General features: G+C 37.3%; 1 protein-coding gene across 13 annotated transcripts in view; it reads right to left on the reverse strand.

The window, feature by feature from the left end:
* The window catches only part of PROM1 (prominin 1), a 109542-nt gene that overhangs the window by 4721 nt on the left and 88577 nt on the right, over window positions 1-16244 (reverse strand). For 6 of the 13 annotated variants that reach the window (XM_067468970.1, XM_067468966.1, XM_067468968.1 and 3 more), the window contains 12 exons: window positions 15873-15957; window positions 13640-13786; window positions 12637-12708; window positions 11678-11770; window positions 10484-10510; window positions 8580-8633; window positions 6145-6225; window positions 5957-6025; window positions 5617-5709; window positions 3087-3202; window positions 1030-1053; window positions 527-595 (listed from right to left, as the gene is read on the reverse strand). In XM_067468970.1, coding sequence (XP_067325071.1) covers window positions 527-595; window positions 1030-1053; window positions 3087-3202; window positions 5617-5709; window positions 5957-6025; window positions 6145-6225; window positions 8580-8633; window positions 10484-10510; window positions 11678-11770; window positions 12637-12708; window positions 13640-13786; window positions 15873-15957 — 930 coding nt within the window. Of the gene's footprint in view, window positions 1-526; window positions 596-1029; window positions 1054-1092; window positions 1311-3086; window positions 3203-5616; window positions 5710-5956; window positions 6026-6144; window positions 6226-8579; window positions 8634-10483; window positions 10511-11677; window positions 11771-12636; window positions 12709-13639; window positions 13787-15872; window positions 15958-16244 lie in introns of those variants that run through there. The other 7 variants (XM_067468969.1, XM_067468967.1, XM_067468963.1 and 4 more) reach the window with 3 other exon arrangements.

The raw sequence follows: 16244 nt of genomic DNA on the forward strand, positions 1-16244 counted from the left end.
GCTCCGAGTCCCTTTGGGGAGATGGTGGCAGGGTACAAATAAAGTTGTTGTTGTTGTTGTTGTTGTTATTTAAAGTTGACCAAAAACTGATTTGTAAGCCTTTTGGTACTAATTTTGAAAAGTGGTCCCTGATCAAAGTGGTCCCTGGTCAAAAAAAGGTTGGGAACCACTGATCTAGGGTGATGTGTTGTTAGTACAATGATTAATATTTGTTTCACAGGAGGTTAATTCTGCTTCATCCTATAGTAGTTCTAAGTTTAAAAGAGCTTGTGATATGAGCAGTTTCCAGATATAATGATTATCTTTAAACATTCTGAAAAAACTAGTTGTAGTCTTACTGAGGAAAACCTATGCAATTCCAGTTCTGCTATTTATTGCTATTTATAGCTTACATTAAAAAAAATCAAGTCAGTAGTGTGAAGTCATGCAAAAAGAAAAGGATTTAACTTTAAAACATGCAAAAAAGGAAACAAATAATAATGAGAAATGTATTAAGAATGTTTATAAAGTTTCAAACTTGGTTTACCTTGTCATAATTGGATTGTGTATACCATATAAATGCTCTTTATGATAACCATTATTACCATTTTCCAAACTGTAATAAAATAAATATACCAAGAAAGGACTGGGTTAATGATGAATGCAACTAGTTACAGACCATGGTTTATAAAGATGATAATTAAAAAATGAGCTTATTTTAAATGCTAACAACCAATAAAACAGAATGGAAAGACAACTGAAATAGTTCAGTATATAAAAGAGTGTAACCAACCCAGCACACTCTGAAACAAGACTGTCCATTAAGTAATCTACATAACGTATTAGTTCCATAGAATGTTCCATTTCAACAAGCTCTGTATGTAACTATGTGTGATATTTATGTAAACAACACAGAGCAATATGCCAAAAACGTACAAAAAGAATGTGATTGCAAATATGCAGTACTTCTCAATTTAAAAAAAAATCTCCATTAAAAAATCAAAAATCCCTCCCTTATTACAAGTCATAATAGCAATTAAATTCTCTTACTTTTTCATGGGCATAGATTCAACACTACAAAATATAAAAAGAAGTAGTTATCTTGTGTGTTAAAATGAAATTGTACATAAGAATATTTGGCTTCACAGGTTTTACCAGCTCTATTAAAAGTATAATGTAAAAATGGTCCACATAAATAAGTATGAAATTAAGAAAAAGCACTGGACAGATGGACAGGAAAATGGTGACTAAAAGAAAAACATGAAGACAAATGAAAAATAAGTAAAAACAGCTATCATAAAGTGAAATGCCAAGTCCCTGAGACAGAGGAACTGCAATTGGAAGAACAGAAGAATAAAAGAGTAGTTAGAAAGCGCAGGATAATTACATAAGACAAAAGCAAAGAGTTCTTGCAAGGAAAATCTAAAAGCGAGCACAGCATAGTACGTTTCATATATTCACCATATAACAACATCCCATGCCATATTTTATCGTAAATCATATCATTCATTTTCACACATGAGAACAAGAACATAATAATTCAAACATTTTTGGTAGCATATTTGAAATATATTTCATATTTTGAAGCTTTTTGTGCAAAACATTTTTAGGCGGTAGAAATAGAATTTTAAAAGCATCAATTGGATTCTGCGGAAATATTTATTTGCACAAACACACTGCATTTCGCAAGCAAACTATGGTTTTTGCACAACTGGAATTTTTTCATTGCAAAAAAGTTTCCAAAGTGCAAAAGATCCCTGAAAAATATGCAGCCTCTCATAACATATTGAGCTCTATGTAGAAACCTCTTTTCATTGAGGACTGTATATTGAGAATATACTTTACATTATTTTTCCGGAGTTTTGTCATATCTAAATCCCTATTTGTACCTATATCAGTCATAACTGACATTGGGAACTAGGGAGATCCACTATAGTTATGTAAAAGTTTTGATTTTCCCCCCTAAAAAACAACCTGGACCCTAACCATGCTCAGAGTCTAGGGACTGTTGTATGCTGTATGAGAGGGAGATCGCCAATTTCTCATTATTTTCAACAAACAACACCCCTCAGGATTATCTGGAATCAGCTATTACTGTTTAAATCAGTGGTTCTCAACCTTCTTGGTGCCGCGACCCCTTAATACAGTTCCTCATGTTGTGGTGACCCCCAACCATAACATTATTTTAATTGCTACTTCATAACTGTAATTTTGCTACTGTTATGAATTGTAGTGTAAGTAATGTAAGATATATTTTCATTCACTGGACCAAATTTGGCACAAATACCAGATATGCCCAAATTTGAATACTAGTGGGGTTGTGTGTGTGTGTGTGTGTGGGGGGGGGGTGTGGTAATTTTGTCATTTGGGAGTTGTAGTTGCTGGATTTATAGTTAACTTACAATCAAGAAGCATTCTGAACTCCACCAATGATGGAATTGAACCAAACTTGGCACTCAGAACTCCCGTGACCAACAAAAAATACAGGAAGGCTTTGGTGGGCATTGACCTTGAATTTTGGAGTTATAGTTCACCAACATCCAGACGGCACTGTGAACTCAAAAAATGACGGATCTGGACCAAATTTGCCAAGGATATTCAATATGCCCAAATGTAAACACTGGTGGAATTTGGGGAAAAATTGGTCTTGACATTTGGGAGTTGTAGTTGCTGGGATTTATAGTTAATCTACAATCAAAGAGCGTTCTGAACCCCACCAATGATAAAATTGGGCCAAACTTCCCACAGAGAACCCCCATGACCAACAGAAAATACTGTGTTTTCTGAGGATCTTTGGAAACCCCTCTGAAACCCCTTCATGACCTCCTAAGGGGTCCCGGCCCCCAGGTTGTGAAACACTGTTTTAAATAGATAGGTGTCTCCAATTGTTAGTCCCAATTAGTTAGTACCAACAAAAGCTTGATAGCTCAATATCTGTGCAAGTTCCATGGATGAAACAGGTCTACCCTTGATGAAATAATAATTGTGTTTTAAGACACAAAACTCACCAATATTTTTATGTAGTTTCAAAATAATTATCACATGCAAATCATTCCACTGAAGTCAATTTCAAACATGTAATTTTCAATATTACTTGGCTTACTTACTCATCATATACATCTTCTGTATCCATCCTACGATAGAATTTGGCTAGTTTTATAGCACAAATGATGGCAGGGATTAGAAATAGTGAGCAGCCCCCTAAACCAAACCAGAAGGCATTCTAGAAAAAAAAGGAAAACATTGTATAAAAATGCATTTCCAATTCATTAGAAAAAGAAAATATGACCAAATTGCACTAACTGGTTTTTAAGTGAAGTTGAGGAACTATCTTAGGAAAATGTTCTTCTTTTCTCTATTATCCTGCATCTTTAATTTCATTCCTGCATTACCTACAACCTGCTACCTGTTAACCATTGTTAACTTTCATCCAGATTGGGAAGCCAATGTCAAACTGGTTTAAGAATCTGCTTAACCAAAAACCACAATTATTCTTCTTCATCAGCTCCAGATTCTGGATGCAGAACCAAATAGGAGATCTGCTTGAAGAAGAGGATATCAATGTGTTCTGCGCATGCTTTTAACATCAGCAATGTGTGGGCATTTTGTGCTTATTTATTTATGTATTTTATTTGACTTCAATAATTGATGGAAAAATTATTTTACAATTCAGTCGTAAGGCTGCCATGTTGTGCACAAACTTCCTTTATGCTGAGCCTCATGATTTGAGATTCAAAGTGAATGTGGCCCTTCCAACTCTGTATTGTTGCCTATCTGGTGTGTTTTGACAGTACATGGCTGTCAATTTTTTTTGCTATGCTCGAAAGACTATAAAACAAGGGACTTTTTAACCATTTGATAGGCTACCACACACGGTAGATGTTTTACATTCAACTTGGTGGATCTTGAATGATACCAAAATTCTGTATGTAGAGAGGTCACTGCATTGTGCAATAGTAAGAGGAACGAGGATGCTATGATAAATCACCTTGCCAGCAATTTCTTGGCTTTTACAGAAAATAAATCGACTGGGGAACCACCACAAACTCCATAATGCAAGTGCCTGAAGCAAAATATCAGCCTCAGCCAAGCTAAACATGGTGAGGAGTGTGCTGTCAACCTTGGACTCTTGACAGAACATTTAATGCATTAAGTGAGTCAACGACTGTAAAAAAAACAAACTCATTCAATAACAGGGCCTCAACTCAACCAGCTTAATGCAAACTGGAAAGGAATGTGTATATCTCAGGAGATTAATATGTGAGCCAAGCTTTCCTCCAGCAGCAGAGCTGAACAGAAGCAGCTTTATCCCTGCATGCAATGGAGTGGCCCCTTCATAGGTTAGTGGTATTTTCTGGGTCAAAAGATTGTATTTAAGCAAGAATGAATAATTGAATGACTGCACAGATTAGCTTAATTAGATCCAGCTCTTAAAACGCTGGCTTTACAATTTGGTTGTAATAAGACTTGGTTTACTAAGATATTCCAATTCCTACGAGCTTACTCAGCCAGTGAAATGTCTGTAGTAAATGTAATAGGCTCATATTCAGGTATTTTACCAATGTTTTCTTCATGTAAATACATGATTACTGTACGCTGTGGAAGATGTTGCCATTACAAAACACCTCTGTATATATTGCCATTCTTCAATGTGTGTGTGTGTGTGTTGTATTTTCCAGCATACAAGGCAACTATGGGTATAAGACAACCCCAACTTTTAAAGATAAAATACAGAGTTAGGGATATACTCGCTGTTTAAGACTACCCCTCTTCCAACACTATGTTCCCGCGGCCCATGCCACTCTCCTTACAAGGACCTCCACCACCCTTGCCACTCACTTTGTCCGAAGGCCGCTGGGCTTGCCTATGCTCAAGGAAGTGCCTCCGGATGATGACTCCCAGCAGCCCCGGGTAGCAGCGTGCCTTGGGTGTATTCACTGAGTCATTCTGCGAGACGTAGGAGTCAGGGACATACTGCTATCAGAATGTCTCAGTGAGCACATCCAAGGCACACTGCTGCCCGGGGCTGCTGGAAGTCATTGTCCAGAGGCACTTCCTTAGGCCTAGGCAAGCCCAGTGGCCTTCGGAGGAGGTGAGCATCGGGGGTGGAGGAGGTCCTTGAAAGGAAAGCGGGAAGAGTGGCGGGGGCCGCAGGGAAAGCCCAGCGGGCCATCATCCCCAGCCGATCTCCGTGGCAATGCAGCCTGCCACTCCTCCTCCCCATGCCCTCTCTCCCTCCACCCTCCTTCTCCCTCCCTCTTCAGGCCACACCACTAAGGGAGATTTTTTCTTTTTATTTAATTATTATGTTTGTGTGTGTGTGTATGAATTTATAAATAGCCTAAAATGCGCCAACTCTTATCTGATATTGGAAACTAATTAAATTCTGCCTTGGTTAGTATTTGGATAAGGAATCCTGGGAGTTGTAACTTGACGAAGCACCAGCACTCTTTGTGGGAGAATGCTAAAGACTTTGGAAACTGCAGTCCCATGATTCCACAGCATTGAGCTATAGCATTTTAAATGGTGTCAAACTGCATTAATTCTGCAGTGTAGATGCACTCAGAAACCATAAATTAGATGTTTAAAGTGCCTCTACCTAATGTCTGAGCTTATTATAATACAAAAAGTCCTTACCAAAGAATCTGTTATATAGCTGCACAAAAATATATCTACGGCTGTATCGATCACATTGGCAATGGGCTTACATGTCGCCACTTCCATGGTAATCTACAACAGATCAGAAACAAAACAATAGCACTGAACATTTGATACTGAGTTTTTCAAATTAAAAGCTGTCCATGTTAACTTAGAAATGATAGAAATACTAATATAATTTCTGCATTATTCAATCTGACTAAATCTTGTTTAGAAAGGGAATTGATAATAGATTCTATCATTTCCACATTTCCACTTTTGTAAAACTCTGGGTACATTAATATTACAGGATTGTGTCATTTTTAAATAGCTGTCTTACCGATTCTTTCACCCATTCCGCATATTGCTGAAAGTAACCTATTATAGTACCCATGTACTTCTTTGTTTCCTGAGGGTGGGAAAGAAACAAGGAATGAAGGTACATACAACAGTGTCAGGTATAGTGAATTAAACAAAAAAAAACTGGCTTAAAAATTAAAAACCCCTTTTAAAACAAAAAAAAATTACCTGAACAATAACTGATGAAGCATTATTGTTTATAATATTTTGAGCAGAATCAACTGCTCCAATCACATTTTTCACCTTCCCCTGGAAGAAGAGGAGAGTGCTGTCAGCAAGATGTAAGTACATTATGCCAGTTCAATCTGCTAGTTACTATTACTGCTACTCATGGGGTTGAATCTAAAGACAAAGTTGCATTCATCTGGAATATCAATATCAGCAAAGGATCTTATAGCACCCCAGAAACAAATGGAGAAAACTAAGTAGCATGAGTTTATGTAGATTAGGGGCCCATCTACATGGGCAAAAGGAGTTGGGGTGGAAGTGAACTGACTCTGAGCAGTGCACATGTGACACAGGGCCCATTCATCCCTAATGCCTACCAAGGCTGTTCAGTACGGCCTTGTCCTGCATCAAAATGTTGCAGAATGCTCTGTAGCTTTCCCAAAGCTCTGGGGCTCACCCATATTTTATAGGTGTGTGGAGAGTTGGGCCAGTCCCTCTTTGGAACTGGCAATGACTTTTCACATAGACATTCTGAATTCCCTGGGCTCAGGCAGCCTGGGCTCAGGCAGCCTGGGAACAGGGAATGGCACTTACCTTCCCCCTATTGTTCTCGGCTTAGTGGCAACCATCAGAAGTGCTCCCGGATCACTGACTGTATCCACTGACACTGGCTTGAGCAACAGAGTGATTCCTCCTTTTCCCTCCCCACTGTTGCTCCAGTCAGTATCAGTGGATGTGGCAAGTGAAAACCATTGGCAATTTTGTGCCTGGTGGTTGCCCCTAAGCCAACGACAAGAAGCGGAAGGTAAGGGTGCCAGCCCTGTAGCAACAAACTGGGTGCGGTGCCACTGGCATTTGCAGACTCCATCTAGCTGAGCCAGCTTGGAGGCTGGCTGTGTGGATTCCCACAGCACCAACCTAGAGTATCTCAATCTGGATCAGCATGAAAATATGAGGTCCATGTAGATGGGCTGTCGGTCTACTTACTCAGGAGGGAGGGAGCTGACCCGATTTCACTGGGTAGAGAGTTCCGCAGGCGAGGGGCCCTGTCTCTTGTCTCCACCAGTTGCATTTGCGAGGATGGTGGGACTGAGAGCAAGGCCTCTCCTGTTGATCTTAGACTTTGTGATGGTTCATAGCAGAAGATACATTCAGACAGGTAAGCTGGACCAGAGCTGTTCAGAGCTTTATAGGCTAAAGCCAGCACTTTGAATTGTGCTCAGTAGCAGATTGGCAACAAGTGGAGCTGGCACAGCAGAGGGGTTGTATGCTCTTTGTATGCCACTCTGGTGAGCAATCTGGCTGCTGTCCAGTTGCCCCAATAAAATATTGCAAGGCCTAAATATATCCCATACCATTTTTTGATAATCCAAGATGCTTCAATGTAAAAGTCACACATTTGGATTTCAATCAATTTCAGATAACACAAAATTTCTTCCATTAATGAGACACCAGCATTTAAATTATTTTATCTAATTTTTGTTTTAATTATATTTGGCCAAAGAATCTAAAAATACAGTAAAACAAATTTATGTCACATTCTATTATTTGGTGAGATCATGTACTGTTCAAAACCAAATACTAAGACTTTCTGAAGTAGTTTGGTTTAATGTTTTAACCCAGGCATGCGCAAACTTTGGCTGTTAGGAATTGTGGAAGTTGAAGTCCAAAACACCTGGAGGGCTTAAGTTTGCCCATGCCTGATTTAACCCCTAACTCTGATGACTGGAGTTTGAATGTCCATTCAGCCATTGAAACCCACTGATTGACCTTGGGCAAGTCACAGTCTCTCAGCCTCAGTAGAAGGACCCACCTCCCCCTCCCCACCTCACCCCACAAACAACTCTTGCCAAGGAAACCATCTGATATGGGCACCATAGCGTTGGTGTCAGAATGAATTTGAAAGTACAAAGTAACAACAAAACTTTTAACTGAGCGGCCATACTATTCTGTTGCAACAAGAACAAAGTAGATTTTGGTGCAAATGAAAGACCAACACTTTATATTTAGCATATGATAGATGGGCAGTAAGATTCTATGATAGTTGGCAAGATTCCTTGAAAGGTTATAGTAAATAAAACTCACTATGCCTTTTATGGTCACATGCTTCTATATATGTCTGAATATTACAAAAATACCTATGTAAAGCAACCATATTATGAAAAAGAGGACTGCCTATTTTACAACTAGCTATCTACAATCTAGCAAGAGTCTAACTTACTTGTTTCATTATTTATTTAAAAAACATAAGTATGGTCAATCATGGAGTACAATCACTAACACAATTTGAAATTATTTTTTTTTAAATTGAAAGAACCAACTCTTGCATTTAGATATCAGGTACAGCTCCCAACAGTGGAATGTTGAATGTGGTGAAAGGGATGAAGCAAGTTTAATTTGGAAGACACTGTAACAACAGAAAAAAAAATCCTTACCGAAAGTTCTGAGGAGAGTTTTTGGAGTAGCCTTATGCTCTGGTTTAAAGTGCTCTGGTTAAAAATATATAAAACAAAGAAATTATATCACATGCATTTCTTGGACCATATTCAATATACTCAGTAACTTGAAGTATACATACACAGTCTAAAAGAGATATGTCTCTTGTAAGAACTGGAAATTACAACATAGAGATTCCTGTGATGTAGATAACATGGATATATATATGTGTGTGTGTGGTATTTTCCTAGGTTATCAAGTATAGCGCTTCAATGTGATCCTTAAATCCATTGAGTAGAAATCACAAAAATTGAGAATCCATTCTATCTTGTCTATATCCTACCATATAAATTACACAGATCTAGATGGTCTCATAATTGCACCAATTTGCACAGCTGACAGGTGTATCTTGGTAGAACAAATATATGCAGCACATACAATCTTTACATAAAAGCTTCTTCTTGAAAAGGAACCTTGATATCACTAACAGCACTGAGACTATACCAGGTTACATCCAGTTTTATAGGGCTAAACTATATGTTATAAGAAAACATTTGCTAATTTTGCTTTCAATGGAAGTGATGAGAAAATTTAAACATTTTCTTCTCACTGTGAGAATGCTCAAGGCTGATTCTATACAAAGTTCACGTTGATTTTTTTTCTGTTCAGAAAAGACTATTTTACACAGAAAATATGTAGACTTATTCTGCACAAAATTTGCACTTTTTTGCATAGCCAGTAGCCTTTTCTGCACAATAAACAATATGCTGTAATGTTCTCTGCACAAAATAAATTCCAAACTGGAAATATTATTGTCAGTTCAGCATTCTCCTCATCAGGATTTCCCAACGCATTTTTAAAACTTTAAAAACTAATTCCATCTCTAAGAGTTTTCTATTCCTTCTATACATTATAGGATGACAATGGGGGGCCAGGGGTAGGCAGAACCCTAAGGACATGTGCTTAAACTGTACTGCATATTAGGAATAAGAGAGGAAGGGTGGAATAAGGGACATGCTTCTCTTGGGCTGTGGTCTATAAAGTCAGTCCCATGAAACAACATACCAATTTGCTTAAGCCAGTTTCATACTATACTACTAGTACATAAATAGCATGTATGTTTAGATAACATCTACAATATGTTATCATGTGCAGTATTAGCATTGATTTCTGAATGCATATGAGATATTTTAGAAATACTTCAAGAATTTTTTCTAAGACTTCAACAGCTAGAAATAGTAGTAAAAGCAATTAATGGTGGAGTTTTTATTTAATTATTTAGTCCCCCCCCCCTTTCCCCTAAAACTAAGGACTGTTTCAGATGGATCAAAAGACACATGAGCGCTTGCAATATAACTCCATTGGTTAGACCAGTAATTGTCCTCTCTAAGTCCAAATGTTCCAGTCTTTTGAGTGCCCAACTGTAGTATTTTCTTGGATAATATTAAACAGAAGTGTGATTTGCTAAGATAGTGATGTGGTTTGAAGACACATTTTCCTTTATAAAACTGAAAAAAAATCATTCTTAAAACTTATAGTGGAATAGAGGAAATGCACCTTTCAATTAATGGACCATAATACTATAACTAAAAAAAAAAATAGAAGAAAGAGGAAGAGAGAAGGGAACATATTTTTGATACATAGAATTAGAAAGAAAGCCAATTGAGGGCTAATCATATGTTGTAGTTGGTTCAAGGAATTTTCAGAAAATAATCCAGCACAACAGGAAAGTCATTTGGATATTCAACAAGGAAGAGAGGGCTAGAGCAACAAATGCTGCAACCTCCCAGCATTTTTGCCCCATCAGGAAGAGCCCTACTGAAGCTAAGTGCAAAAACCTGCTAATTTAAAATGGGTCTAACATTGTTACCTACTTTCAAAGCATGAATAGAAAAACACTTACCCTAGCTCTAACATATTTCTTGACAGTCAGTTTTTGGAAAAAGAAGGTTGAAAATGATTAAAAGTAAATTAGCAGAAAATTCGAAGGAACAAAAACAAGCAAGCAAAAGCATAAATATCTGATTTTCAGTAGTGCAAAACTAAGCAGGTCAAAAAGCTTGATATATAGCAAGATTTAATTGTCTTCCAATTCAGCCCCATACAACTACTCTTAACAACACAGAACGTTCATACTGAAGATAATAAAGAATTCTGGTGATTTTGAAAGAGGAGACAAACTCTTTAGATCTCTTTGCAACTGTCATAGAGGAGGAAGGAAATCAACATGTCTAGAATCCACACTGACTCAGAGCTCTCTATTGTTCATGCAAGGAAAGATAAATCATAGTTTGAAAGGAATCTGGAAGTACCCAGTGGACTGAACTGAAAAGACACTAAAACCTTACTGAAGAAAAGGCCGAGCAATTCTCAGGAGTTTGGTGCTGCATTTGCCCCTGCAGGGCATGAAGGAAATGAACTCTTCTCCATGTCCCTGGCATGTCCCTCCCACACTCAAAGGAGCCCCCATGCTTATATGTCTTACATGTCCTCACCGTCTGTTTTATTTAGAAAGGAAGTGAGCCAGAGCTCAACTTAACTCTGTAGGAACTGGCATGTGTGTTTTGAATCCAACAAGGTTATTGGAGGGAGAGGAGAAATAGTGAGTGGGGGATTGTAGGATCTGGGGGCTGCACGCAGGACATGGTCCACACTTTCCTGTTTTAGACTATTGTTGAAGAAATTAACATGCCTAGAATTAACATTGACAAGTTAGGGAATCCAACTCGATCTTGAGAAAAGTGGGCTGTATCTGATCCCTAAGCACGTCTTTGTATCTTTCCTGAACCCTGGAAATTGAATTTATAAAATGGGGTGAAGAAATATCTGCAATTGCTCCTGAGTTGGCAGTTAACCTCTTAAGTGCCTATATTCTCTTGGAAAGTTAGGAAGCTCACATTGGTAGTCACCCTCCAATCACTTTTGTTTTGTGCCCCTTTGACTAAAGGGGCAAAAAATGATCCTGTTGCAATTGCCCACCCTGATCCTCAGAAACTAAGGCACAAGCTTGACTTATAATGCCAGACACTTTTGTAGCTTGTTAAACAATCCTTCCTCTAATCTTGTCTTAGTTCAGCAACTTTTAGTTCTGTATTACCATTGCTTGCTCCAATGGAACCACTTGTTGACTATGTATCATTCGGATATTATTTGCATGTCCTTTCAAGGCATTTTCTAGTGCTCCTTTAGGCTGTAAGTGTAAACACATAAGTACATATATTAGAAATTTTAATTAACAATTTCAAAAAAAGTAGTTATTTATATGTCAAAGAATGGACAGAAGCATATTTCCCATGCAATAAGAAATTGTGACATATTATTAAATGTAGTTTGAGATATCACCACAGATAAAAACGTATCTGTTCTGCCAAGACCTTTACAAGGCGATGAGGACAAAGTTGTTAAAGGTATGTGATATTGTTTTAAAAATTTAAAAATATTTGTAATGTGGTTATGAATGCATTTTAATATTTTAGTGTTTAATAATTTCATTTATAAACTGTTTGCTTTTGATATTAGATTTGTACTTTTGTTGTGTATTTTTAAATAATAATAATAACAATGTCCTTCTTGGCTAGCTTCCCTCCTTTTAAAAGCACTTCTCATTATCTCTTTTGCTTTGCAATAATGGAAAGCAATTGAACCTCAGTGTTCATTCTTTTATCAAGAAAACAACATAGTTTTCTTTACAGGGAAACCCCATTTATCTTTCCAGGAGACTGAAAGGTGCAATGGCGCCCTCCACTGAGATATTTAATTAAATACAGACAAAAGGCAAACACCTGAAAGCAAATTTGGGGGTATGATTTCCTCCTTGGAAAGATTTAGAGGTGCAGTATTTTTGTTCCAAGATTGAGTGCAGTTCAAAGCTGAGACTAAATTTGATGACCTACTGAGACTCAGGTGGTTGTAACAAAGCTGATGCTGTCCTAGCAGTAAAGATTTTAGATTTGTGGGAAACATGATCTTGGTGTACATGTTCAACATTAATGCTTTTCCAGTTACAAAACAGATTCAGTAATTGCTACTATTTCTCTTCATTCAATGAAAGCTTACCAGTTGATCTGCTCTTGCTTCTAAATCGTTAGCAAAGGACAAGAGATCCACTTTGGTAACACTCTTATTGATCTACACAAGACAAAAACGAAATCATATCACCAAAATATTTAGATGAGGTACTTTTCATTGATATTCAGGCCCCTGTTTTTGAATAAAAAGAAACTCCCAATTTGCAACATTTTTGCTTATACTGTTTATTATTATTGCCTTTATTCAGTGTTATTATTGCTTGTAGTTCACCAAAACATTGATTTGTACTCCCAAAGTTTAATTTGAATTAATTTTGTGTGGGTTAGAAACTTTGCATAGACATAACAAATATTTTAAATAGAAATCTGTTTTATTATAAACTCAGAGATTCACTACAAGAGAAAAGGAAAAGCCAAAAGGTGATCTTAAGGACAAAATAAGATGCAGCCATGGTAAAAAAAAAAATGTATTCCAAAGCAAGAAATATTAGAAGCTGCATAGTTATTAAAATGTTTCGGAATCTTAATAAAAAGCAAATTACAGAAAGCTCCACCTCTATCCTAATCAATTAACTAATTATTATCTACTGATAACATTAACGATCTGAAATACAAGATAAAGGTTTAGCATGACTAGTTTTACTTGGTCTTTGCCCCATATTTTTTATTATGGCTTAATGACTATTATTTCATGACTGGCTTTTCACTTGTCATTAATCCCATGATGGGAGAAAGGTATGATATAAAATAAATGACCAAATAAATAAATGCTTTCTATATGTGTTGTAAGTTAAGTAGATGTTCCAAAATAGCTATAAATTGTAAGGTGTATGTATTGGGTACCAGATAGTTGAGAAAGACCCCTGAATTGACACATAACTGTCTTTATTTCACTAATGCCTCCATATCTGAACCCACGAAGGGAACACATTTTCCACACACACCATCAACATATATGTTTACCTTTTATTTTAATATACTGTATCTTTTAGCCAATTTTTGACTAAGCTTGTGAAAACTTCATGTCTTACCTCTGCCAGGTATGCTGCAAAGTTTATCTCATTTATTCCTGAAGCACTAAAATCCAAAAGATTTTTCTTTCCAATTTCATCCAACAAGACTATGTTGCTCAGATTTACATTAATATGTCTGATTTTAAGTGACACGTCTTCTGCATACTATGGGAGGGGGAAGAAAAAAGGAAGAGGTTTTCATTCAAGTCTCATGTACTTATATTAGAACAATTGCAATGAAAAATCAGTAAACTTTCTTGTTAGCTGGTCACCAAAGACTTAAGTCTCTTCTCATCATGCAGCACAATAGTAGTGAGCTTTGAAATTTTTGTTCTCAAAAGTAATTATCAAGATTTTTATTATTTTTCTTCTCAGGGGTGATCTGCACTTTAAAAAATATCATACAAAATGTCCTTCATTTTCTTTGCACATAAAATGACAAATGTTCTGCCCAGGAAACTGGCTTTATGTGCAAAAAAATGCCATTTTCTGCACATAATCATTATCTACATGTGTGTTTGATGTATAAGAAATAACACCAAACTGTGGATATGTACACAGGCTACTTAATATAGTTTGCAGGCAAACTATATTTTGAGAACATGATGTTTAAATAACACAGAAAGGAAACACATGCAGTATGATATACTAGGGCCTTTCGATCAAGATAACTTTGAAAGAGAGCCCATTACATGCATCAGTGCAATCACATTGCATGGTGAAAGCCATTAAGAGACAGGCACTCCAATGAGAACATGTATGTCAGGGCAAGGAGAGTTGGGAAAAAATGAATCATTAACAGCCATGAAGCCACAGGTACTGCAGATTATGGAACCGGGTTGAACAGGCCCGTAGCCAGGATTTCGTTTCGGGGGGGGGGGGTGAATTTTTTTCAGGGGGGGGGTTCGGGGGGGCTGAGTTTCGGGGGGGCTGAGTCTGAGTGAAAGAGGGTCTAGCCTAGCAAGCCTTTTGTATCATTACCCCAATACCCCCATGCATATGGGATATATTGAGTATGGTGATCAGATCATGATATGAATAAACATAACAGTTTAAACAATGCACCAGTAAGGCCTTTTCGTGAACCACCATGAGAATTTCGGGGGGGGGGGGGGGGCTGAAGCCCCTCAAGCCTCCCCCCCCCCCCCCGAAATTCTCATGGTGGTTCACCATGCCCAAAATTCTCCACACTTCGATTTTGAACACTCAGAAAAACAATTTCATCTATCATTCAAATATTTTATTACAATTATGTTATAAAACTTTTAATCACAATAAATTGACTCAGTAATCAGTACAGCAACTTCAGAATCACCATGAACATGGCTCCCTCTGGATCAATCAACCTTTCAGTACTCACATTCTTTAACAGCTGAAGATTCAAGGACATCTTTAAGGACAGTCCACATACATCATATTAATCAGAAGGTCACTAGATTGGATTACTGCAATGCACTCTGTACATGACGCTTCAGAACACCAAAAGATTCAAAACAAGGGAGTCAAATTCTTGACCAAATGTTCCATAGTTGGTCCTTATGTTTTCCAGCTCAAGTTGAAGTGCTGCACTTTAGCTTTTTGATCTAATTAGCTTACGGCCAGGCTATCTAAGGTCCCTTTCACACTGCACCTATATCCCAAGATCTGATCCCAGATTATCACCTTATCCCAGATTATCTGGCAATGGAGACTGCAGGCCATTCTAGACAGGCCCTATATCCCAGGATGTGATCCCATGTTTTCTGTTTATCTTAGATTGTCTCGCAGTGAGGATTCATATAATCCAGGTTAAAGCAGAAAACCTGGCATCACATCCTGGAATACAGGGTCTGTCTGGATGGGCCCTCATATAATCCAGTTTAAAGCAGATAATCTGGGATCAGATCCTGAGATATAGAGTAGAGTAGAAGGGGTCTAAGACACTGCCTGCTCCAATACAAGTCTGCTCCACAAGGCTCAAATTGGCCTAATTTTGCACAGGCTAAATCTTCATTTACATGTGTAAGGGGGTTAGGTAATAACAAATAAATAGAACTACACTATTTTACAGCTTTTTAGATTATTTTGAAGTAAGTGTCAAAACCTCAATTCATTTCTAGTTAATTTCCCAAGTCTGCATTTGAAGGGTTCAGGTGATCATTCAAATAAATAAAGACCCCAAAGACGAAATACTGAGATCATTCAAATAAATAAGTAAAGACCACCTAGATGAAATACTGAAAAGCAATCACACTAACCTAAATTGACTTACCATGCTAACATTCAGAATGTCATGGATATTGAAGATGTTTTCTAGTTGAAGTGTGGTATAAATGCCTTTGTTTTCTTTGCAGTCACTAAAGATACATGTAAAATACACATCAACAGGGAAATCAATGTTAGTTGGTAACATTGCCATTATCTATCCATTTGCAGTTGATTAACTAGACATTCAGAAGACTTTTTGGAGGGAGTAAAAAATGACTTAGATTCACAGGATCAGAGGATCTATGCCTTCAAAGTATTACACAAAGTATCCCTTACTTCCCAGTTTCATGGCAGATGGCAAAGATACTGTGTAACTGAAAAAAAGAGTATGTGATATAGTACAGAAGTCTATAATATCAAGGGAAAAGTTAAAGAC

Source organism: Anolis sagrei, chromosome 5 (assembly GCF_037176765.1).
Source record: "Anolis sagrei isolate rAnoSag1 chromosome 5, rAnoSag1.mat, whole genome shotgun sequence".
In the NCBI taxonomy this organism is placed as follows: Eukaryota; Metazoa; Chordata; class Lepidosauria; order Squamata; family Dactyloidae; genus Anolis; species Anolis sagrei.